General features: G+C 46.4%; 1 protein-coding gene across 2 annotated transcripts; it reads right to left on the bottom strand.

Moving 5' to 3' along the window:
* Positions 1-6,496: 6,496 nt before the first annotated feature.
* Positions 6,497-24,760, bottom strand: STX2 (syntaxin 2). 2 transcript variants are annotated; one of them, XM_063415761.1, is made up of 11 exons: positions 24,610-24,760; positions 18,162-18,233; positions 17,575-17,674; positions 16,607-16,681; positions 16,121-16,194; positions 15,506-15,614; positions 13,827-13,900; positions 13,586-13,723; positions 12,149-12,259; positions 10,977-11,103; positions 6,497-8,557 (listed from the first exon to the last, which is right to left on the bottom strand). In XM_063415761.1, the coding sequence occupies exons 1-10, from the start codon at positions 24,637-24,639 to the stop codon at positions 11,020-11,022; spliced, it is 867 nt and encodes a 288-aa protein (XP_063271831.1). In that variant the 5' UTR covers positions 24,640-24,760; the 3' UTR covers positions 6,497-8,557; positions 10,977-11,019. The 2 variants fall into 2 exon arrangements, with proteins under 2 accessions (XP_063271831.1, XP_063271832.1); XM_063415762.1 differs by lacking the exon at positions 10,977-11,103.
* Between the last annotated feature and the right edge of the window lie 1,813 nt (positions 24,761-26,573).

Raw genomic sequence — 26,573 nt, 5'->3', positions numbered from 1 at the left:
ATCTGTCAGGTCACTGTAGAATGGTGCTGTCAACGTGTCCCACTGAGCCACACCAGCCCTGTTCCTTCCCTGACATGGGTGGTTCCAAACATGTATTTCTATACGTGGGGGGTGTGGGCACATAATGGATAAATATGTTAATGATCATAAACTTCCTGAAAGCCTTGCTGCAAAAATATGGCAAATTATATGAATAAATTTGATTAAGTCACTCTGAAAGTAAAATAGCAACTAGTTTTTTGAACTACCAGTACAGACTGACTGCTATCAAGGGTTTAAAACATATTCTTTATCTCAAGAACGTGTTTAGCAATTTGAGTCATAAAAAATTGACATATGCAACTTGTTATGCTACAGCAGATGAGAACTGACATTTAACTGGAACTGTAAGAAGTTAGGATTTATTATCATAAATATTTTATTGTTAATTTGGTAGTTTGTGTGGCCAAATATCAGTATTAAGTATATAGCTTGATAATAATTTTTTTCTGCTGTTGATGGGCCTCTGGCATGTAAGAATACACATTATAACATTTATAACAGCCTTGCTGAGAGCAGAGAGGGAAGGAGAAGGGCTCAGAGCTGCTGCTGGTAGGGCACAGAGTCAGTACAGGACAGTGCCAAGGAGGGCTTGGTGCTGGGGTGGAACACAAAGTACAGAAACGCCACAGAGTATTCCAAAGTTCCAGTTCACAGTGAAGGTCTTGAGTCTAACCCAGAAGTGTGGTGAATTCACACCCAAACTCCCCTCCACACAGCTTAGCTTATTGGTATTAATGTTGTGTAAATTATCTGTTTGAATGGGAAATGGACAGATAAATATTTTGGGTTTAATACATCTGTCAATAAACTATTTTCACTGTCACTCTTTACCAGCACAGTTTGATATCAAGAACAGAACTGGATTTTTACCTATCCTCAGGCATCCCAGCTGATTTTGGAGTTCTTCGCACTCCCCTTGCAGCAGGTGGATCTCCAGACCTTTTATGTTTTTGGATTGTTTGTTGCTATTTTGCAGACGTTGGGACTGAGCATTGACAAGGAGCATTTCCTGCTCTGGAGGCAGTGTTCTGGTTGTTTTTGTGATGACAGCAGCATTATTGGATGACAGTGTCAAGGAAGCTGAAGGGTTGACAGCCTGGTAAGGAGAAAATACATTTTTCATGTCATTCTTGCTAAAGCTTTGTCTGAGGGGAAGAATTTAATTCAAATCTTTCAAAAATCATAGTGTTAGTGCTTTATTTGAAAGTTTTCTTCCTCAGACATTTCATTCAAGCTGTAAGTGAGTAAGAGACAATCTTGCTTGATCAATCACAGCTAAAGAGATAGGGATAACACAAAAAAATGAAAAGCAGATGAGTCCTTTTTCTTTTTCTTTTTCTTTTTCTTTTTCTTTTTCTTTTTCTTTTTCTTTTTCTTTTTCTTTTTCTTTTTCTTTTTCTTTTTCTTTTTCTTTTTCTTTTTCTTTTTCTTTTTCTTTTTCTTTTTCTTTTTCTTTTTCTTTTTCTTTTTCTTTTTTCTTTGCTTTATTTTCCCACCTCAGCAGATCCCTCCTGCCTGAAGGGACACCTATGGATTCACCACAGGATGGCAACAGAGCGCCGCTGCCTGCGTGCCTGCCCAAAGCAGCGCCCGCAGCTCGGCAGGGGTGATCTTCCTGAGGGCGGATTTGGGGTGGATTTGGGTTTTTTGGGGAGGATTTTCCGGTGTTTTGAGCACCTGCAGCTCGCCCGGGATGCCGCATCCCCCAGGGATGCTGTAACGCCAGGGATGGTGTATCCCCAGGGATGCTGTATCCCCAGGGATGGTGTATCCCCAGGGATGCTGTATCCCCAGGGATGCTGTATCCCCAGGGATGGTGCATTCCCCGGGGATGCTGCCTTCCCCAGGGATGCTGCATTCCCCAGGGATGCTGCATTCCCCAGGGATGCTGCCTTCCCCAGGGATGCTGTATCCCCAGGGATGCTGTATCCCCAGGGATGCTGTATCCCCCGGGGTCAGGGGTGAGGCAGGACAATCCTTTCCTTTGGCCCAGTCCTTTCCTTTCCCTTTGCCATCACGAGTGAAGCAGTTTATTGCCAATTCAGATAGGTGTGCATAGAGAGAAAGGGCAAAAGTTACAGCAGCACTTTCTCCCAGCCCTTTTGCACTGGAAAAACTGTTTTTGTGTTGTGAATGAGGAGTCAGGAGAGCAGAACCAACTTGAGGTGTGTTGTATCTGCTAAATCTGCACATGGATATTTAACTGGTGAGTTTCTCCTATTAGGCATTAAACTGTTGAGTAAATGATACCATAAAAAGTCTGAGAGTTGCCAAACACTTAAGTGTTTATCGATTATTTTAAGCATTTTTTATCGTGTTTGTATCCACTGAAAGGAGAAGCACTGGAAACTCTGGAGTGTGGATCCATTAGTGAACAGAAAAGATGAACCAGAGCAAACATCAGGTAAAGTTGCCTTCCACTGAGGCACCCCAATGTCACTGGAAAAGCAATTCCTGTGCAGGCAAACGGGGCAGTGCCTCCACCTCAAGAGCACCCCGGGTTATCCTCACTGCTGCCTTCCTCCCTGCCAGCCTCGGGCCCAAGGGGTTGATCCCCCTCTTACACAAGCCACACGTGCAGACAAATACGCTGGAATCATCACAAAGGGCATTTAACATCAGCCAGTGTCCCAGGAGGAATTCAGCCTGGGTTCCTGCCTGGATGGGCAGCAGTTCTGTGTCTGTCTCAGGAGGAATTCAGCCTGGGTTCCTGCCTGGATGGGCAGCAGGCTGTCGGTGGCTGTGGTGGCCCAGGGCTGGCACGCACTGCTCGGTCACAGGGGCTCTCCTGGAGCTGGGTGGGACAGAGGAGCTCACAGGGAGGGCCCTCTGCTCCTCTGCTGCTCCCCAGAGTAGGGCACAGGTGCAGTGAGCAGCCTCTGCTGCTCGAAGGGGGATAAACATTTCAGCATTGATGCCTTTTCCGAATTCCGGGATGTTGCTGAGTGATGCCAGCTTTACAGCCTGCTGCAGTCAGTGTCAGCCTTTCCTCCCAGACCTGACAGCTCAACAAACACCCCAGAGCACGTGGGGAGCTGCCCCACACGCCCTGCTGGGCCCGGGGAGCTCAGCTCCTGCTCCAGGGGGCCCAGGGCTGCTGGCAGAGCTGCACGGGAGGGCCCCTGCCCGGCTCTGCTGCACTGCCACAGCAGCTGCTCCTGCCCTTTACATAACATTTAATCTTGTGTAACCAGCACCGCTCCCACAGGGTAAACACAGCCAGGGAGATCTCCTTTTGCAGCACCACTGCCCCTGTTTTCATCCCCCCTGTGCTGCTGCTGAGCCAGGCTGTCCCTGCTGGCAGCAGGGCTTGGAGTCCAGTCCCCTCTGAGCTGTGCCTCTCACATGTGAGGGAACCCTGCAACACCAAGCAAGAAGGTCTTTTTGGAAAAGGGAGTCTGGAGCTTGTTCTCTTCTCTGGTCAGTCTCAGAATGGTCCAGTTACTGATCATTCACAGCAGCTCAGCCCAGCTTTCATTTTTCTCCTGTGCATTACTGCCCCATGCTGTGGTGCTGTGGGTGTCAGAACAGAACCCCGAGGTTATAGCAGATGTCCCCTTTAAGCACAGAAAAGATATTTTAATGCAATTAAAATAATGCCACATTCACTTTTCTGGTATAAATGGTAGGGAAGTCAACAGGGGCACTTATTTATATCTGTGTAGGATGAGAAGAACGCTCAGTGGAAACCCAAGAAAAGCATCCAGGCCCACAGGTCTGAGTCACTGTGCTCAGCACATGCTTGCCTTAGCAATGAACCAGCTCTGAGGAGGAAAATCACAGAAAGCAGAGATGTAATCCAAACCCAGCTCTTGGGAATGGACATGTGAATCCAGCTGGATTGCAGGGAAACAGAGATTTTGCCTTTATTTTCATCCAACTCACCTGAAATTTATAGTAATTTCTGTTATTTTATCTATTTTATACATGTGAACACTTGCTGAGTTTTATTGTCCTGTGGATTTATGTTTTGTTTCTAGGACTGATTTGTTCCATGGTTTTAATTGCCTCACCCTGGAAGGAAAACCATGCCCAAAAATCCATTAGGGAGAACTGTACGAATGGGAACTCTGACAAAATCCATCTATAAATAGTTTCAAAGGCAGGAGAGCACAAGTGTGCCCAGCTGTCAGCGCTGGGCAGAGCTCAGAGCTGTCCTGGCAGAGGGTGGCCCTGGGGCTGGGTGGAAGCTCTGCGCTCAGGGCAGGATTTCTGCACCCCAAAATCACCTCCCAACCCCCCCAGGTCCCCAGCCCCGGGTCAGACCTGCCCTGCTCTCAGTGTTCTGCTGAGCACTTTGAAACCCTCTGCAGAAACTCGCTCTGGTTCCTACCGTGGGCCTGAACCTAATTTTAGGTGAACTTTTTTTAAATCCTGCCATCAGTGACTATTGAGGAGCTGTGTAAATATGTAGTGAGAAATAGCTCTGCACTGTAGGAGTAGTCTAAATGTACACTTCCACACATGCAAATTAATTTATTTAAAAGCAGTGTAGCACTTGGTGGGCAGCTCAGGAGGTAGGGACTGGTTTTTAACGTGGGCAACATGAAAAGGAGCTGTAATTGTTTTTAACAATGAACGTTTATAGTGCTTGCAGTGGGACAGTGACATCAGCTCACCACAAATGGTGATGGCAGCATCTCTTGGGGTCAGGGGGAAGATCCCTGTGGGGGTTGGTTTGACCCTAAATAAAAGCCCAGCCAGGCTGGGGCAGAGCCTGGCAGCCCTGAGCCCCTGCGAGAGGTTTCCTCCCCGATTCCAGCCCATCCTCATGAAGGAACTCAAAGCTCCATGAACCCAGGGAGCTCCCACTCCTTTGGCACTGCTAACCATGTGCACAGTTGTTTATTTTAGCAGAGTTCACAGATGCGGTGAAATCTTTATTAGCTGCTGAAATGTTAACGATGCTCCGGGTTTCTCGCACACAAATGAGCTCTTTTGAAAACCCTGCGTTTGAAACATCACCATCATGGCTCCCAAAATGGAAATAAAGTCAAGCTTCAGCTCCAGCAGAGAAACGCTGACAGGAACATCAGCAGAGTAATGAAAGTGTGGAAATACTCCAGCAGTGCCTTCAGAGGAATAAAGCCAGAGCAGCCCTCAATGGGCACAGCTTCATCTCACCCAGCATTTCTTTTGTTCCACATCCCACTGGAGAGGCCCCAGCCCAAGTGAGCAGGTGATTCCCATGCCACAGACAATGCCCAGAGGAGGGCCCAGATTTGTGCTTCACACACAGAACCAAAATGTGACATTTTCCTAAACAAAAAACGTGCAAAGCAAACACAGAGAAAATTGTATGGCAACACCCTGAATTATTGAACGGCTAGCTATGCAGAACAAACAAAATTAAAGGGTCTCATTATCTTCTAAATAATCATTGTAAATAATGCTTTAGATAATTACTTCATTACTTCTCAAAACACTGGCTTTTATTCTCCTCTGAGATTCTACCCACTAACTCTGCTCTGAATAAATTGCCAAAAGGGAAAACCAAAAGCAGAGCAAGCATGTGAGCTGGAAATGCAGTGTGCTTGTATGAAGTGATTCAAACCCAGGATGATTTGAAATGGGTTTTGTGCAGATTTTGGGATGGCTGAGAGCAGTTTGTTTGGATTTTTAATGCATGTATTTCCTCCTGCAGTCAGGCTCCCCTGCTGGCAGCTGCATTTACCCGTTTAAGGCTGGCAGCAGCCTGGAGAGAGCCGGGCTCAGTCCCAGCACGGATGGTGTCCCCTGCAGCACCCCAGACATGCAGCACCCCAGACATGCAGCACCCCCACACTGCAGCACCCCAGACATGCAGCACCCAGACATGCAGCACCCAGACATGCAGCACCCCAGACATGCAGCACCCCCACACTGCAGCACCCACACATGCAGCACCCACACCTGCAGCACCCACACACTGCAGCACCCCAGACATGCAGCACCCACACACTGCAGCACCCACACACTGCAGCACCCACACACTGCAGCACCCACACACTGCAGCGCCCACACACTGCAGCACCCACACTGCAGCACCCACACATGCAGCACAGACTGCAGCAACCACACACTGCAGTACCCACACACTGCAGTACCCCCCACACGCTGCCACCTCCTGCCTGCAAACACCACAGACAGACTCGCTGTTAAAAGGAATTACACCTCTAAACGCCATGGCCTAAACAAAGGGAAAGCCAGGGCAGGATAAGAAATGGGCAGGAAATCTAAGAGCCACAATTAGATGGCTCAGTAGCTGAGATATCTGCATTTGGAAAAGTATCTTTTTTTAAGAACAGCATTCTGTCATAATTATCTCTACACTTTTTCAGTAAAAAGGTGCAGAGCAGACACCACCTCACCCTGAGTTTGATGTAAGTCAGTGCAAACGCCCATCCTCACTCAAACACTGCTGGAGCAACCCAGGGCCACGGCAACACCACGGACACGGCTCAGACACGAGAGACTCGCTTAGATGAGTTTATTAGTGCATAGGTTAGAGATTTACTCCCCTCCAAAATGAACCAACAAAGAGGTTCATGTGAAAAGGTCTGTTTTGCTTTAAAACAAACTCATTGAGGCAGCTGTTCAACAAGAACTAAAAACTGTGGAGTAGCCTACTCAAATTTGTGGTCTTGATGGGCAGATTACTGCATTACAGAGAAAAAACTCAACATGACAGGACTTGGAGGGGCAGGTTACATAACCAGCTGGTAAACAGCAGGAGTGATTTTTTTCCCCCCATCTAATTTGTATATCTGTACAAATAATATTTACTGATAAAAATCTAGAGAACTACAGAATAAAAAATATTTACCTAGAATGAGCATTAAGGCAACCAATCCTTCCTTACTTTGCATGTAAACTTCCTCACAAACATCAGTGAGCATTCTGGACTCAGAGGTAAAAGAAATTTGTTCATTACTGAAGCCGAATTTTTCAAGCGACTTCTTTATGGCTGACTTGTAAAGAGACCAATAATAACAATATCAACAATATTTGTTTTCTTTTTTAAACGTGTTTGACATCTGAATAGCTCCAGCATATTCACAGTATACCTGGACAGCAAAGCAGGAATATTCATACCTACAACAGGAATTGTAAACTTTGCTGAATTTTATGAAGTCTGAGTTCTCACTGACTGAGTAACTTTGATCTCAGACACTTTCAACAAAACCTAAGGTCAAGGATTCTAAACTTGCAGGACTGAGTCACTGCAGCCAACATGAGAGCTGAACATCTGAGAACATTGATGAGTGTTGTTTAGACTGTGTTTAAAAAGGCACAAATGATCCTCCCCTCTGTTTCTCTTAGAGTGTAAATATATCTACATATCTACATGGATATGCTTGAACAATGAGGAGTCACAAACCCAAGTTACAAATATTTTACACACAAAAATACAAAAAATAACCTGTAACATTAAATGCAGTTATTTGGGTACATTTGAATTCTTTGAAGCTTTCAAGCCACGCGAGCTGGCATTGCAAGAGGCATGTGCACACCAAAACACTTCATCCATGTTATAACCACACAGATCTCGTAACAAATCAGTGTCTTAGGCTGTATCACACTCCAGACTCTCCTGGGGAGCTCATCCCCTGTGCTGCATTCACACAGCAACATCAGCAAACTCCAGAACAAGGAAACTTGATTTGGCTGTATGGAGTCCTTTCTGTCATACCCATATAAGCAAAAAGGCTGAACTGATCCATCAGTTTCCTCTGCACAAGAATTACCTGTAAAATCACCAGCTCAGGTGCAAACTCAGCGTTTTAGAGCTGTGTGCTTTCACCAGAAATGTTGCAACTAACTTTTTATTAACCATGAAGGAAGTATTTAAAGCAGTTAACCTTGGAAGAAAAAATAAAAAAACTGGCAAGTGTAAAAAAGTTTTTTTTTTCTTCTCAAGTGAATGCACTAGGCAGTTAAATGAGTAGTCTTTTCAGGATATATTTTAGCACTTGTTGGAGAAAAAGCATTAAGTTTAAATAGGTTAAGGTGACTAAATAATTAATACACTTAAACACAAGGCTACATCTCATAAAAATATTCACAAGAGTGCTAACAAAGGCAGCACTGGCAAGGTACTGAAAGCCATGATTAGAGTTAGGTTAGCAATAGGAAAAAAAGCCAAAGTCAAAACTCAATAGTCTCTCAAGTCCCTATTTCAACTGTAACACTGAGATGTGAAAAACCCTACCTTACTTTAGTTCAAAACTAAGTTTCAGTCTCACAAGTGTCTAGTTTATGATGTACAATCCATACATGCCCTAACACATTCTGATTTTCATTGAGAGTAAACATTACGAGTGATTTTGCTTTCATTTTAACCATTAGTGACGGGTCACCATCGTGGGGCAGTGTAAGGCATCATCCGTGGAAAAGGTTTGGTTTTGCTGCAGATCTCCTGGAGGTCCTGAAGCTGGTAACTCTTGGAATGTGCTTGCTAGGACAGAGTTGTTGCTAGGATAATTCCAAGTATCAGAAGCAATACAGTTACACATATTATTATGAACATCAATTTCTGCAGGGAAAAGAAAGAAAAGTTAGGATTGAAATGCTTAGTCAGAGACAGAACTGTTTAAGTATATTCAGAGCCACAGTAATCCTGACACCCAGGCTGAGTGCTGGGATTCTCCTTCTAAGGAGTAACCAGTGCAGTGATTTCCTGCAGTTTCCTGTTTCTAACACACCTGTAAGCACAGCCACGGGACAGAGGCACCTGTGCAAGGCTTCCCTGCCTGCCTTTCCAGAGGAGGGGTTATTACCCACCCCAGCTTCTGGAAACACCACCAGAAACAGAGGTGGGTCAAGCCTGAGGCACTGCCCTCTGCCACCCTCCTTGGATAAACATTTGCAGCCTGCCCAGACCTTACATCTGCACCCTCAGTGGAATTCTCCAGAGGGTCAGTAAAACTCTGTGCAGGCAACAGCTCAGAGGGGCTGCAAGGGCTAAAAAAGGAGAGGTGGTTGTGTGCAAATGCCCCAAGGTGTGACTCTGGGTCAGGCATTTCTGACTGCAGGTCACGACACTGAACTCTGCTCCTGCCCACAAACCAGAGCTGAGAAGAATTTCCAACACCAAACAAAAACTGAGATGTTAAAAGTGTTAGTACAGAAATGTGAATTTCTGGTGAGCTGTCTGAACTGCACCTGCTCCAGGTGTTCTGTGTGGAACTTAGAGACACTGCAGGTTAAAAGCTGCATTTCTGCTGCCCCAGAGAAGGAAACTGCCACTGCCTGCCTAGCCTGGCCAAGCATTATCTGCACAAGAAATGTGACTTTACTGCAGCAAAAACACGAACACCGAAAAAAATCTCACGTCCTAAACACATTGATATCTCCCATTGTTTCGTTCAGTCTGGCATTAATAAACAGTTTCAAAGTAAGAAATTTAAGATGCTCTCCAAGCCGTAACAGCCAACCTCATGGCTGCAGACATCCATTTTTTAAAAACTCCACTTAAAACCCCCACTGGACAAAGCTCCAGGTGTACTTAGCATTGCATGTTGTTTGCTGATGTGAACTTTCGGCATAAAAACAATAATTCCAGGAGCTGGAGCCAGCCCTGGGCTGTCTGTGCCATTTCCTGGGGCTGGGTGAGCCAGGGGCTGCTCTGTGTGCCCCGGGCAGGTCCCAGCAGGGTCACTGTGCCACACCAGCCCCACAGCGGGCACAAACCCACAGGGGACACAGCCCCACAGCGCCACAATCCCACAGCGCCACAATCCCACACAGACACAATCCCACACAGACACAATCCCACACAGACACAATCCCACACAGCCACAGTCCCACAGCGGGCACAATCCCACAGGGGACACAGCCCCACACAGCCACAGTCCCACAGCGGGCACAATCCCACACAGACACAATCACACACAGCCACAGTCCCACAGCGGGCACAATCCCACAGGGGACACAGCCCCACACAGCCACAGTCCCACAGCGGGCACAATCCCACAGGGGACACAGCCCCACAGCGCCACAATCCCACAGCGCCACAATCCCACACAGACACAATCCCACACAGCCACAGTCCCACAGCAGGCACAAACCCACAGGGGACACAGTCCCACACAGCCACAGTCCCACAGCAGCCACAACCCCACACAGCCACAATCCCACAGCGCCACAGTCCCACACAGCCACAGCCCCACAGCGGGCACAATCCCACACAGCCACAATCCCACACAGACACAATCCCACACAGACACAATCCCACACAGACACAATCCCACACAGACACAATCCCACACAGCCACAGCCCCACAGCACCACAATCCCACACAGACACAATCACACACAGCCACAGTCCCACAGCGGGCACAATCCCAGAGGGGACACAGCCCCACAGCACCACAATCCCACACAGACACAACTCCACAGCAGCCACAACCCCACACAGCCACAGCCCCACAGCGGGCACAGTCCCACAGCGGGCACACGCAGCACCCATCAGGGGCACACAGGGCAGGGTCCCTGCAATGTCCCCATCAGGGGCACAGCAATGTCCCCACAGGCACAGCCAGCCCTGGCAGGGTCCCTGCAATGTCCCCATCAGGGTCACTGCAATGTCCCCACCAGGGTCACACTGCAGTGTCCCCACAGGCACAGCCAGCCTCTGGCAGGGTCCCTGCAATGTCCCCACCAGGGTCACACTGCAGTGTCCCCACAGGCACAGCCAGCCCTGGCAGGGTCCCTGCAATGTCCCCACCAGGGTCACACTGCAATGTCCCCACAGGCACAGCCAGCCCTAGCAGAGTCCCTGCAATGTCCCCACCAGGGTCACACTGCCATCCCCACAGGCACAGCCAGCCCCTGGCAGGGTCCCTGCAATGTCCCCACCAGGGCCCCCAGCCCTCCCCCTGGCACTGGGCCCACAGCAAGGGTTAGCAGAAGAACAGAGGGAACAGAGCCCAATTAGTTGATTAGTTACTTACTGCCACAGCGGCAGGAAGCCATGCATGCTGAGGTTATCCAAGATCACCGAATACCCACAGACAAACCAATAATTAGAGCTACTATGGCAATCAACACCACTGACACAATGATAATTATCCACATTTTCTGTCAAAAAACAAGGTATGATTAATATTAAGCACATTGAGATTTGCATTTATTTTCAATTTTTTAAGTAGCTTTTAGATCCACGAGCACTTTTATTAAAGCCTCCTGTATTCTTAAATTAAGATAAAATTCTCTGTATAATCTTGCAAATGTAAGAATTAACATTTTTAAGCAGGTAAACTGGAGTGATTATTGCCTATACAATTATCAGAGATGATACAAGCACCATTTACATACATATTAAGTGGGCTCTTTTAACACTTGTGAAAAGATCTTTTGTAAAGGATCAGGCGTGTTATCTCTGTGTAGATCTCTATCTACAGAAAATGAATTATTCCCTCAAACCCAGCTCACCATAATGAGCCTCACCAAATTGCACAGCACAGCAAAAGGGGAAATTGGAATGCAAAAATAAACTGCTTAGTAGTCTGATATCAGAATATATTATTTGGTGTCTGATGGGAAGAAGGTACTGGAACAAAACAAGTGCCATGGAAAGTGCCAGAACATTCCTCTGAACTCAGGTCCTGCACAAATTCAGTGTCATGGCACAATGCCCCACCCTTTCCAGAGGGAAGATCCCCCTAATTTATCTGTAAAAATTACAAGCCGAATTTTAAAAAAATAGATCTATTTCAGCAAAAGCACTTTTATTTTTCCTGCTAGCAAATAGATTTTATAGCTTTAAGTTCAAGTAAGTTTACTTGTGATAAACAGCTAAAAACTTTTAAGAATATTTAGAATCTGAATAATTTAAGGTATTGCAAAAGCTGATAACAAAAACATGTGAATTTATCCACAGGAATAATATATTAGTTCTTCTTTTGAGGTTTTTACACTCTGTAATGGCAGCTCTGAGTGGAAAATTGTCAACACGCCCTTATCTGTGCATGAGCTGCTGATCTGTTCTCAAAGCCCATGAAGTGTCTGTCCTCCACTGGTATTATAAATTGTCAGTATTAACTACAGCAAAACAATTCACACTGGAAATGTTCCTGTGCTACATTAAAATAGTGCCTAGCACAATTACAGAAAGACAACATACCCTGCGTGCTTTGCTTTGATATTTAACTGCCTTTTTCGTCTCCTCTTTTGCATGTTCCACATAATCTGTGGCATTCATCACGTTCTTCTCTATGTTGTTGATCATTTCACCCTTAAAATGAAATTTTGAAGAAAAAACACATTATTGGCAGGCATGGATCTTTGTTCAATGGATCTAAAAGAGAGGCTCTGGAACATCAAGGACTCCTCTCACAAACCAGTGGTGCACATACTGGGGATGGCGTTTTTCTGCCTTGGCATGTGGAGGAAGAAGGGAATGGGAAGCAAGGGCTGGCAGCTCTGCCCACACACTCCTGAGCAGGGCAGAATTCTGCCTGGTGCAGGCAGAGGGAGCAGCTGCAAACATCCCTGGTGGGAGGGATGCTCCACAGCCCCAGCTGAGGGACACACCCAGATCAGCAGTCCTGTCCTGGAGGGACAAGGACACTGACTCCTGCCACCCAGGGTCCAACAGCTCTCTGGGAAATGCACGGGAGGCCCTGGGAGCTCGGGGATTAGCAGGGCAATGCACGACAAATTCACACTAATGATGAGGAATGACATTTGGCAGTGAAATGGAGGACTGGTGCAAAATGACAGGAAGTCTGTTACCTGTGTCTCTGTCCATCAGAAGAAATAACCAGCAGCAGTAAACAGCAAAGCATTACAGAATGATGCACAAGTAACTTCTGTGGGTGTGTAATTCACAAGAAACCTGCTACCAATTTCTCTTGGCTGTTTAATTTAACCAAAGCAACAAAGGACTGCTAGAACAAAACTCAGTTACAAAAAACAGGCAAGTCTAACTTTTCAAGTTTCTCTTCTAACACTATTCCTTCACTTTCCTGCAGAAATCAAACCATTTTACGATCTAAGTTAAAAATACTTTTGTTGGATAATTGGTATTTACAGACTAAAAATAGAACAGATCTATGTACATGTCAAGACAAAGCTTATGAATACAAAGGTGACTTGAAGAACTTGTCAAGCCCATTACCCTCAGGTTGGTGAGCACAGAATTGCACCTGTGCACAGAGTGCAAGGTGCACACAGCCTTGCTGACACACCTGTTACTCCACTGTGGCTGAGAATCCAAAATCCCCAAGCTATTAACAATGTTCCACGAGATCATTTTCCTTACTTAAACATGCACAAAGATGTTCCAGCATATTGCAATTAATCATATTGAAGAAAGTATTAAATGTACTGACTGGAAGGCAAGTCTGTGGTCACTTATTGAAAGCACAAGGCCATTGAGATGGTCAATTTGTCCACAACAAAACAAAAACCTCCCGTGATTACCCTCCAAATATTCTAACCACAGCCCAGAATCACTCTCAATCTGCACGAGCTGAATATAACCAACTTTGCACAGTGCAGAGAGGAAGGGTGAGGAGAGAACCCCATCCCATAAGTGTGTTTGAAGGGGTTCACTCACCTGAGTCTCAACAAACATGGCCATGTCCATGAACATCTCGTGGAGCTCGCGGATGCTGGACTCCAGCTTCATGATGTCCTTGTGCCGGGACTCGATCTCGTTCAGGGCCTGCCTGGTTATCTGGGAGTCCGAGATGATCTTGGGGAGAGGGAGAGACACACGGACACCCCTGAGTGCCAACACACTCGTAAAGAGCAGCAGCAGCAGAAGAAGGAGACCTAACTGGCCCAGAAATACATACATCAGAAGTGAAAATGGAAGGATTACCACTCTCTAACATTTCTTCCAGCTCCTCATCAGTGGTGGTCTTTCCGGCTAGGATAAAAACAACAGGACTTCACATAACATCACTCATTCAGTACGGAACATCACATTTTGCCATCCAGAAGGATGACAATTCAAAGACAATTCGTGCATTGAGATTCTGCAGGTTAAAACCCTGTGGTGTTCAGCCACTACCAAGGGCCATTCTGCATATAACAAAATCCAGAAAGTATTGAGTAATGATCAGAAAACAGACGTAGATTCAAAGCTACCAGCAAAGAACCCTGGTCAGGGCTGGTTGGGGTCTTTTCTTTGCCAGATTCAGGGGTTTGATCAGAAACCTTCACAATCTACCCTTGAACCCTGTTAAGTGGAGTGTTCTTCAGAACAGTATTTATGTAACACTCAGTATTTGCCCATTCCATTCAATCAGGGCACACTCCCCACCACTGTGGGGCAATAAAGCCTTTAGCAAATTTGGTTTTACTGACCCAGGATTCCATTCTCTCTCCACAGAGAGGATGATAACCCCCCGTGCAGCTGCACTGCTGCTTTGATGCAGTTCAGTGCTGCATGTTTGAGCAAATCGTGTTGATCACACTGGCACAGCAAACCCAACACATTCAAATGACCTGTACTGGACACTTTGAACAGTTACATATCAAATTCTCTTCTTCCAATGAAAAATAAACTGATATCTGCAACAATTTATGGAACTCTGTTCCATCAGGTGAAAGCTACAGTTTGAATATTATTTTCTGATGTTAATACCCAAGAATGCTGCAAAACCTGCTTTAAAATCTGTAGTTCTTAAGGAAAGCTGAAGGCTCTAATTGGGTCATAACTTTAACTTAACCATGTCCATATCAGGGTCCCTCCCCTCAAACTCAAAGAACAACTTAACTTGCCTAATAAACACTACTGAAATGCTGAATTGAACCATTAGCATGAGAGGCTAATGATAAATTTGAAAAGCACACAAAAAGCAAAATTTTCTTTTAATTTGCCAATTTCCCCGTTTCAGCAATGTATATATTCACTTCTACAGAGCACATGAAAAAAAAGAGTAATTTTAGGCACTTTTTAGACACCTTCCAAGGTAGATACTGTACTTCAAAGTAAAGTCAGGAACCTTTCTAAATACTCCTAATAATGGATTGGAAGTAAGTCATATGTGAGTCAGTCAACAAATGATTAAAGCCATATAACAGCAGCACTGATTTTATGCCAGATGAATTTACCAAGTGTCCTTGTAGACAAAAATGGGACCACATAAAAAGAGCTGTTATCCTGTTAGGCATGTTAATTTTGGAATGGCTTTTAATAACACTTGCTGTTTCAGAATGCAGCTTTTCTCGATGCTTCATTTAAAGTTGCAACATTGGAAGTAAATGAAGCAGAGGAAAAAGCTTCTTTTTATTATTATTCCTTTAATGATTTTCCTTTAATAATTTTCAATGCAAAGGAAATTATTGGGTTTTCTCTCTTTTCTTTACAGCTGTTCTAGAAAGAGCACTACCAAGGGGTCTGTGCCATGCAGTGAAGCTGTTTCTTTTCTCTCTCGCCCTCTGAGATGCTGCCCAAGGTGTCTGGAGCACATTTAATGGCCGAGGGGAGGCACTGGGAGCAGGCTCTGCTCCGGCCAGGGGCACTCACTGATCTCCAGCTGCCTCTGGATGCGGCCCTTGCTGCGCTCCCGGAACAGCGTCTGCGTCTCGTTGTACTCCGTCATCACCTCCACAAACTTGTGCGCCAACACCGAGTGCTGCGGGGACACCGGGGACACAGGGGACAGACAGGGGGACACAGGGACAGGGGGACAGACAGGGGGACACAGGGACAGGGGGACACAGGGACAGACAGGGGGACACAGGGACAGACAGGGGGACACAGGGACAGGGGGACAGAGGGGGACACAGGGACAGACAGGGGGACACAGGGACAGGGGGACAGAGGGGGACACAGGGACAGACAGGGGGACACAGGGACAGGGGGACACAGGGACAGACAGGGGGACACAGGGACAGACAGGGGGACACAGGGACAGGGGGACAGACAGGGGGACACAGGGACAGACAGGGTGACAGAGGGGGGACAGAGAGGGACAGAGAGGTGCATCAGAGAGGGCCATTTCTGGCTGCACAACAAGTCACAGTGGCACTTACAGCCCCACAAAGCACCACACGAGCTCTGAAATGCATCCAGAGCAGCTCAACTCATTCTGCACTTTACCAGAACCCCGGGATTCTCTCTGAGCTGAAGGGATCCTACCTGTGTTTTCCTGATCCTGAGGTCCACCGATGTGCGATTGGCATTTTCACCCTGAGCAAAGCTCTGCTCGATAGCTGAGAACAGGACGAGAGTGCTGAGTCAATGGCACTGATTGAACTGCTCAATCACCTTGTAAATATTGTTGTTACTTTCTAAAGGTACAAGTTCCCCAGAGAGGTGTAACATTTCAGGGGAGAAGGGTGGCAGTGATATGTAAGTACAAGTTTAAAATCATTTTGCTAATTGGTACAGATCTTTGAACACAGTAACTGCTTCAATCATACTCTCAACAGAGTCACACTACTGTCTATTACACTGGAAAACTTTTTAAAAGGTGTCATTTGGAGTTAATCTTCTTCCAAAATATCATCCCCCAAAAAAGCACTTCAGTTGCAGAAGACATTTCTATATGGAGGAATTACTTTGCACTGTCATTTTCTAGGTTGTTTCTGAGAGCAAGGAGTTTTATTTGTCCTCACAACTTACCCTTTAGCCTGGCCCGGATTTTATTAGCAATCTTCTTTATTTCCTCATTTAGTTCTTCAAGTTCTTCCTTCGTTCCTTTAAAAATATTATTTTTAGAACTGTTAATGATTGATAATGGGAAGTCAACAAAAGTCTACGAATCTGCCTTGCAATCTCAGAATTTTATTCAGTACAGCTATGCAGAGTTGAAGTTTATTCTCCTCCTAAGTACTTTAAATACCATTTTTATAACAGCAGCCATCAGGGTCCTGCTTCTTATGGCAGGCTTACACCTGGGAAATTTTATTATTACCAAATCTTCACCTAAACCAGGTGACAAACAGGTTTTTTTAATACTTTTGGGGACAGCACAAAATAACACCCCAAGTTCAGCTTCCACCACGAAGATGGAACAACACGATAAATGTTAAGGCAGCGTTGCAACACTCAAACAAAGGCTATCTCAGCACCTTTCCTTCCCTTTTCTCCGAGCCCTGCCCACAGGCACAGACACGCCCGGGGCCAGCAAGGGCTGAGAGCAGGGAAGGCTCCAGGGCTCTGGCAAGGTCCCCGAGCTTCCGAGGGCTCTGCTGGGAAAGCACAACCTCACTTCAGCTTTTGCTGAGGAACAAGGGAAGGCTGGACAGTGCAAGCTGCAGCGACAGCTTCAACCTTTTCAAAAATCAGAATTTAGGTGTCCTCTCCCTTCCTGAAGAAAGAAACCCCCATTAAACTGAGCTTTGGTCTAGGAAAGGTTTGGATGAGGCAAGAAGCATTCTGAACACACATTTTTTCAAATGAGACTTAAAAAAGGTCAAAATAAACAAATTAAAGTATTCATTCAATATTAAAAATGAAACTATTTACTTAGTGTTACATTTTGCATTCTGAACACCTGAAGTTCTATTCCTATGGACAGCTAAAAGAAACAAACAATATTTCACAATATCTAGGGACACTGATGTGACATCTTGAAAATTATTACTCACTTCCTTCAGGATTTGGTGCTGACAGGATAATGCTGTGCTGCTTCTTCACTTCTTCCACATTTTGTGCTATTTTTGCTATGTTATTTCTAATTTCCTCAACCTAGAGGAAGAGAAATATGGCAAAGAAGACATTAGAATATTTTAGGGCCAATATTTTTTTTAAAAACAAAAAACCCCTACTAATAAAACCCAAACTATTTCATCTGAAAGTAGCAGAGAGAACATTTAAACAGTCTGTAATTACTTTTCTAAACTAAACCCCTGTATTTTTAACAGCAAATATATTCTGAATGGCCAAAAACTTAAGTCCTAATCTTCTTAATAAACAACTGTTTTAAAATTCTATTAGCAAATTTCTTGTTGACAGGAAATTGAAACCATTTCTCTGCAATAAATACAGAAAATACCCTGAAATAAAGTAAAAAAGCATTTATTAAAAGCATTTATAAAAATAGCAACATTTGTTTTGGCATACAATTACAAACCATACCAGGGAGGATGTGTAGATGAATTGTTAAACCTCATTACTGAAATTAACAGGCACAGAGAGAAAACAGTCAGTCTTTAATCCACAGTGCAAACTTTACCTGCTGGAAAAAGTCATCCATAAAATGGTCCTTTTCGATGATAACTGTCTCCCCATCTTCATTTCCTTTATACTGTAAAACACAACAAACACAGATCTGTGACATCCGCCCCAGGCCAGCGTTCTGAAGCAGGTACCACTCCTGCCACACGGCTGCAGCACACACATTTCCATCAGCATCTGCAAGGCCAAGGAAGTTTCCCTTTTCCGAGGGCTGTAATCTAAAAACAAATAAGCAGAGAGGCCACAGAGAGTCAAGTGACCACTAGAGAGTAGTGAAGGAAACACGGGGTGTGAGAGCTTGTGATGTGACACGGCCACACCTCGTGGCAGCCACAGCAGCCCCTGGGCTGCCACCCCACACAGCCCAGCCCCAGTCAGCCTCTCCTAGCCCAGACCCACAGGACAGGGCTGATAAACCCCAGAGGCTGTGCCACGCCCGGGCACACGCCCTGCGCTCCCCAGCCCAGTGGAATCCACACATCCTCAACTTCTATCACGGGAAAAGACAATTAATGTGCATCATGAAGGCAAAGAGTTCCAGCCTGTCTTCTTTAATTCTCTCCGTGGAGTACAGACGGTGTGAAGTGCACTGAATCAAAATTAGAACAAAATATTACCTTTAACATACAGTCAATGGATTATCCGTTAGAAAAAAACAAACTACAAGATAATTGTCATTAAGGTGTCATTGCAAGACACGTTTCTTTTCCTTACAAAGCCATCTGATCTAGCACCCACCTTCAGCTCCTAACCTCTGATCCTACTGCACAAGAAGTTTGGTTCTGGTTTTATTAAATACGTGAGATATGCATTGTTTGCATGCCAATTCTGCAATTTAATCCAGTGTCAAACACCGCTATTATCTTATAAAGAAGTTACTGTCAATTAAGATCTCACCCAAGCCTTCAGGGAGAAGTTCCAGACTTGGTGCCAGTTCCTCCCCTGCAGACTCAGGGAATGCACCAAGGCTGGGGTCAGAAGGCATCTGGGGCTGTGCCCAGGGGAAACAGTGATGCCCCCAGAGCAGCTCAGGAAGGGAGAGGTCACTGCCCTCCAGACCAGCTCAGTGCTGGGTGTCACCGAGCACTTGGCAAGTTACTCATTTTGGGAGATAACGCTACAACTCCAATTATCTGTCCTTCCAGATTGCCATCAATTAACAGCCTTGCTTAAAACAAATAAGAGAGGAAGCCTGTGCCCCAAGAAAGTCACTCAAACTTCACCATTCCAAAGACTGCGCTGCTACTAAGCCACAAGCTCTAAGTTAATATTTAAGGAGGAGCTGCATTTTACAGACATTTAATTTCATTATCTATGCAAAAGAACACCTTCTGTTTATATTTACTGAGTAAAGAATATTTTTTCTGCTTGTTCCTAACTGCATTCTATATTTAGTTATTTGAACTAAAAATAATGAAAATACCATCTACTAAGAGATTGAGAATGTCAGCTTTTAGTTTGATCAGATCTTAGTGAAACATGTACCAGCTGAGTGGATCCCAAATGAATGAAAGACAGAAATGTGACTCAGTTCTGCACGGAGATGCTCAGCTGGGAGGCAGCTGACCATGACTCCCAGCCCACAGCCTGTGCCATGAGGATTTCACTTTCACACTTGGCTGCAGTGATGCCACTGACAGATCAATCTGCTCTCTACAATTTGTTGAAGGATTTATGGACAGCCTACCTCAGTCATCAGCACTTGAGACACATGAGAAGTTTGTCAACCTCTGTTCTCTATGTTCTTAAATCATCTCTTACCTAAAATACAGCTCATTTGCTGACTCTCTTCAACTGATGTGCTTTCGTGCCTCTTTCAACAAGCACACAACTGACCAAGAACTCACTTTTATCAGAGTTTAGCAGAAACAATACTGCTCTCCCCGGACTTCACCTCCCCAGTACAAGCAGTATCACAGAAAGCTGATAAAAAGTTTCACGTCAATGCCAAGAGCAATCTAATAAAGTCTGTTTGCAGCTCATACCTTGACCTTGGGACCCACAGTCTGGGACACACAGCTCCATAAACATTCAGAGAGCCATAAAGTACATCCAGCCCTGCCAGGAGCTGGTGCTGCTCTGGCTGGAACAGAGTTAACTCTCCTCACAGCCCTGGGCTGTGTCCGGGGTCTGTGCCAGCCCGGGGCTGATGGCACAGGGGTGTTTCAGCCACAGCACCTGCAGTCAGGGCCCTTCTGCTCCCCTCCAAGGGGCTGCGGGGCACAGATGGGGACTGCTGTCCCCAGGTGACACAAGGGACATTGCACCCCACATGGCATTATGCTCAGTGTAGGAAGCTGAAGGAAGGGGGCACCTTTACCGTTAGGGCATTTTGTCTTCCCAAGTCACTGTTACGTGTGACACAGCTCTGCTTTTTTGGGAATGGTTGGCCTCTGCCTGCCCATTGGAAGTAGGAAGGAATTCTATTTTTTGCTTTGTCTGAGTGCAGTTTTTTCTTTACCAATGAAACTGCCTTTACTCTCAAAACTCTTCCACGAGTTTTCTCCTGGAACTCTGGCCCATCCCAGCAGGGTGAGCCAGGGAGCAGCCATGTGCTGCTCTCTGCCAGCAGGGTTAAACTACAGATATTATCACAATATCATTTCCCAGCTCCCAGCAGATGCTATCCTGATGGTTTATGAGACTTCTGTCACTTCCACTACCTTACAGAACTGCAGAAATAAGTCAGGCTGGAGATATTTTAGTAATTACTGACCTTTGAAACTGGAAACAGCTTTTGCCTGAAAAACGTGACTGTGGCTTGCCCTTGAAATTCCACTGAAGGTTAGCTGTTTCTCAGGGCAGACACGTGCATTCCCCCAGCAGGCTGCAAGGATCCTGACTGATGGTTCTCCCAGGGAACCCCAAGGAGCCCTTGGAGAAAGCTGCAGCTCCTCCTCGCAGCATCCCCGTGTGCAGAACCCCTGTGCGGCGAGGAGGGCAGCAGCGGGGCCGGGCAGCAGCAGCAGGGGAGGGCAGCAGCGGGGCCAGGCAGCAGCGGGGCCGGGCAGCAGCAGGGGAGGGCAGCAGCAGGGGAGGGCAGCAGCAGGGGAGGGCAGCAGCAGGGGAGGGCAGCAGCGGGGCCGGGCAGCAGCGGGGCCGGGCAGCAGCAGCAGGGCTGGGCAGCAGCAGCGGGGCCGGGCAGCAGCGGGGCCGGGCAGCAGCAGCAGGGCTGGGCAGTCAATCATTAACACGCTGCCAGCAGCAGCACCGAGCTGCCCGCAGAGGGGAGCCCTGCAATAAATCCCTGCTGCAGCAGGAGGGCTCGGCTCATCCTCGGCAGCTCCACGGCTGAAGGAAGGCTCACGTCAGAGGCTGACTCAGGAAAAACAACAGCCGTGCTTTCCTCCTGCTGCAAAGCCTCGTCTTGTGTTCGTGTCCGTACCACCCAACTCCAGCAATTCCAACAATTCTAACCCTGTGCCTTTGTGCTTCTTCACCTCTTCCTGAGCGGTTCTGGGGCCGCTGAGTGACTGTCCAAGAAAAGCTCAGAAACAAATCAATGCAGCTCTGTTCAAGTTACAGGTCCTTGCTTAGAAAAAGCTGCAGTCAAATATGAACTTACAGATTGCTATGTACTACTCGTTTTTCAAAGATTATGTGTAACAGGTCTTCATTCACACTCACGAGTAAAGAAATATAAAAATCAAGTATTTTGAATGAGTCACCAATCAAACATGAAAAGTGGATTCCAGCAGACAGCTCTGCATCCACTTCAGCATGTCACAAGGGGGAAATTCTGGAGCCATATGGACGATGCACCCCAAACCAGAGATCTAAACCAGCACTCTGCTTGAGCAGAGGTTTACATCCAACCTTGCTCTGAAACGACTGAACAACAATAAGAAAGTATGAGTAAGTTTTATTACCAGACCCTTAAAAGGACCTCTGTTTGTAACACCTGAAGTTAGCTAAATGTGTTCAACTGAACATCTGACTATAGACTGTACAGCTCTTTTAGAGCCATTTTAGATGGGCTTGGATTTGTGAACAGCAAACCACTGAAGGCTGGGACCAGATTTTGCAATCATGGCTATGTACTGCACATTTTCTCCTTCCCTAAACACCTACTACAAACCACTGCTGAAAAGAGCGTATTGGATCAGAGACCTTTAATCTTACATTTATTTATGCTCAAAATAACTAAAACCAGTCTGGGATCTGCTCAATTGTCCCATTAATTGTATTAAAGGACAATTCAAACAGCTTAAAGAAGTTCATTTGGGCCTGCTTAGAGTAATTTAGAAATGACATTAAAATACCCCCTGAAGTTGAACAAATACAATTATGGTTGCTGGCCTCTGAAAAAGCACATACTTTACAAAACTTCTTCGAGCTAAGAAAACAAGAGGAAGCAGCATTATCTGAAGGCTATATAATCTGCATGTCATCAACCACTTCTTTCTCCAGCAACTGTTTGATGGCCTAAACACAGTGCACTAACAAAACACCTGACAGGTATGTTAATGCTGTGTTAATGAACCACAGACACTGACAGGCAGCATTTCTCCCTCTTCCTTATAATGATCTAGGGAAAACTAGTGACAAATTATTTTGCTTGCTGCCCAGTAAAATCCAGGAACACACAAAGGAGGACACGGGAAATGAGCATTTCTGCTACAGACAATAGTGTTCTCAGTTAAGACAGGCTGGGATCGTCCAGACTCCTTGTGTACCACACTGGTTCTGAGGGGGAGCTGGCAGGTGAGGTGTGGCCAAAGAACACCACGAAATCCTTGTGCTGAGGAAAAGAAGCAAGGTACAGTTGTTTCTGAAGACTTTGCAGGCCTAGGCCTGTTTGAAAACCAAAATGTCTGTGTTCCACTCTTAGCGATTTAGCCAAATGAAACACAATGAAGCTACATTAATAACCTAAACACTTTGGAAAATAGGCAAACAAGCGTTAACACGATTTCTTTAGGTTCACTATTTCTTTTCAGAGCATCTTATCCATGTATCAAGCATTTCTGTTCAAAGCGTTTATTCTATGAAAGGAAAACCACTTCAGAAAATCATTGTATTTTTGAGATTTCAGATAAAGATGTAAGATGGAAGCTGCTACTTCAATGAGCTGCCCGTGGAAATGGGAATATCCATCTCCCTTGGACATGCAACTTTACAAAACTCCAGGTCAACTACATACTTATAACTGTGATGAAACATAGACTAGATCTTCAGTAACTTTTACCTTATTTCATGCTTAAATATTTTCTTCATCAGAAGAAAATTTTTAGGTCTCTAAGCTATTTATTGATTCTACAGGCAGTGCAAATGACATCAATGAACATATGAAGCCCTTCAGCAATACCGGCTGATACGTATTTCAAAAGCAGCCCACTGCAGTAATGTTTTCAGATGTCAGATACTAAAGCTGGCTCAAAAAAGCCTCTGTACAGCTGCATTAAACACTTCTAGCCCTGTCAGTGGGGGTGTGTCAGGGTGTGGAATTGGTTTCTTCCATTTACAGAAACAGAACAGGATTAAGTCTACAGGCAGGGCATTATAAATACAAAGCAAATCTGCATCATGTTGGTTGCTTCCTCTATCTGGGAAGCGAGCACCAGCACCGAAATTTGGCACGTGTTCCCACAAGCTGGACATGTTTAGAAGCAGGGAAAGGGAATACCTACACCTGAAAGAAATGACACTGGTTTTTTGGCACGACTCCAAAACATCATTCCTGGTAGAGAAACTGTAATTTAATAATCCTAAAACTTTTCCGATGCCTATTCATCCTTTCAGAGAGGAAGACAAAGAGACTGGCAATTCCATCACTAGAGATGGAGCTTCCCAAATGTATTTTATGATCCAGAAGATGAAAGAGCCCCAGATCTGAATGCAGCTCAACACAGCCCAACTTTCACACATATGTGGGGTACTGGAAACTACCACAGGAACTCCTGTGTGTTCTCCATTTCCATTTCTTTTCAGGAAAAAAACCCAAAGCAAACCCAAACCAAAAAACCTCAAATATCCTTTTATTTTACCCAAGCCATATCCTGTTGCAGCCAGACTGACGGTGCCTCTCCCCAAACTCTCCCTTCTTTTTTAGGATACTGTTTCCAAAGCACAAGTACGGGAAAGGAAAGGAGCGTATAAACAGAGGCAGCTACCATTTTGTAAACACGCGGAAAATGCAGCTCGCAGAGCGCTTTCCTGCCGGATCACGGCCCTGGAGCTCCGGGCGGACAAACCCACCCGCCGCAGCCCGGGCGGCTCCGCACGGAATTACCGGGGGAATTCAGCGGAACTCCGCGCCGCCCCGGCCGCCTCGCAGAGGCAGCGAGCAGCGGAGCACGGCGCGCCACGGACACCGCGGAGGGCGAGCCCTGCTGCCGGAGCCCGGCGATCCCGGCGGGACCGGGCCCCTCCCGGCCCGGGCCCCGGCCCCGCTCCCGGCCCCGCTCCCAGCCCCGGCCCCGCTCCCGGCCCCGGCCCCGCCGCACCTCCGCCAGGTCTGCCAGCCGGTCCTTCATCCCCGCCGCGGCCCCGCTGCGGCCCCGCCGCCCTCCGCGCTGCTTCCGCGGGGCCCGCCCGCCGCCGCTCCGCGCAGGCCCGGCCGCACGGCGGGATCGGCCCCGGCCGCGGGCCCCGCCCGGCGCCGTGACGTGAGGGGACACGGGGCGGGAGCGGGCCGGGGAGCGAGCGGGCACACGGGGCGGGAACACGGGGCGGGAACGGGCCGGGGAGCGAGCGGGCACACGCGGAGCGAGCGGGCACACGGGGAGCGAGCGGGCACGCGGGGAGCGAACGGGCACACGGGGAGGGAACGGGCACACGGGGAGCGAGCGGGCACACGGGGAGGGGAGCGGGCACACGGGGAGGGAACGGGCACACGGGGAGGGAACGGGCACACGGGGAGCGAGCGGGCACACGGGGAGCGGGTACACGGGGAGCGGGCACACGCGGAGCGGGCACACGGGGAGCGGGCACACGAGGAGGGAACGGGCACACGGGGAGGGAGCGGGCCGGGGAGGGAGCGGGCACACGCGGAGCGGGCACACGGGGAGGGAGCGGGCATGGCCGCGTTCCGGGGTAGCGGGGCCCGTCAGCAGAGACGTCCCCGGTGCGGGACAGCTCAGGCGCCTGAGCGGTACCGCAGGGGCGCACCAGGGAATTCCCATCCACGAGGGATCCCCGCGAGGAATTATAACTATTGTGGGACATTGCCACGAGAGAAGGAGCTGCAAAAAGTTCACGGTTGACCCGGGCCAAGATAAAGGAAATGTAAAGGCCTTTTAAAAGTAATTATTCTGCTGGTTACCTACGGATCTCAGGGACTGTGATCTTTGAGGCAGTGATCTAACACCGCTGAAGTGCTTTGCTGCCTCTGCTGAATGCGGTTATCTGGAGCAGATGTTCTGTGCATCCTCTGAACTGAACACTTAATAACACATGCTGATAAAACAGATGCTAAAACTAGATTCCACATGGTAATTAAACTTTTAAACAATGAAGTAAGTGTTTGCCAGGAGCTCAAATGCTATGATAATGGATTTCTTAATTATTCCAAATTAAAGTGCTAGATAGTTTGCAGGGGAAAAGTAGTTTACTAATAAATTTGTTACATTAAGAAATAACTAAAACACTGAGTATTACAAACACAGTTACAGATTGCTTTTTCCCCTGTGTTCATATTCTTTAACACTACCAAACTCCACTAATGTGGCTTTATGGTCTCCTATTTATAAACACATTCCTATTCGTCAAAAGGAGAGGTGGAATTCACAAGAGTTTTACCAGGATAGCATTGTGCTGACAAAAACAAAAGATGAGTTGCATGTTCTGAAAAAATAATCCTGACACCTAGAGGCGCTCAGCAAAAATGCTAAAAACCACACAAATCCAACCCATCTCAAAAAGGGAAGGCAAATTCAACATGCCAGTGATTTTTCCAAGAAAATCTCACCCAACATTTGGATTGGCATTACACTGTCAAATAAGCAAGAATTACAGCATATGCCAGCCACTCGAGTAAAGCTTTGTGTATATTTTGTGTCTATGTCAGAGGAAATTAATAATAAATAAACTATATTTGTATATATCACCTGCCATGAAATACCTTCCTTGTCACTTCCATTCATTCAGATGTATGTAAAAACGTATCATTTATTTATCCTAGACTATGGGGACAGCAACAAAGATAATAAAAGTAATTGAAGTACACTGGATTTAAAAAAAAACTACCAGAGACCTTAAAAATCAGAGTGAACTTGTTATTTATAGACATATGCAAAACTCGTATGTTCTTCGAAAGTCAGTTTTCAAACAACTTTTCTCCACTGATGTTTGGACAGAGTGTTGAGATCTTGGAGAATTATTCTAAATCCAAGGCTTACAAAACAACTTTTGCTTTCGTTACTACACTCCCTAGTGAATGTCGATCAGTTTGTATGAAGAATGAGGCACA

Source organism: Prinia subflava, chromosome 19 (genome assembly GCF_021018805.1).
Source record: "Prinia subflava isolate CZ2003 ecotype Zambia chromosome 19, Cam_Psub_1.2, whole genome shotgun sequence".
In the NCBI taxonomy this organism is placed as follows: Eukaryota; Metazoa; Chordata; class Aves; order Passeriformes; family Cisticolidae; genus Prinia; species Prinia subflava.
Note: the sequence above shows the minus strand (reverse complement) of the source record. Positions and strands in the feature narration are given on the sequence as shown.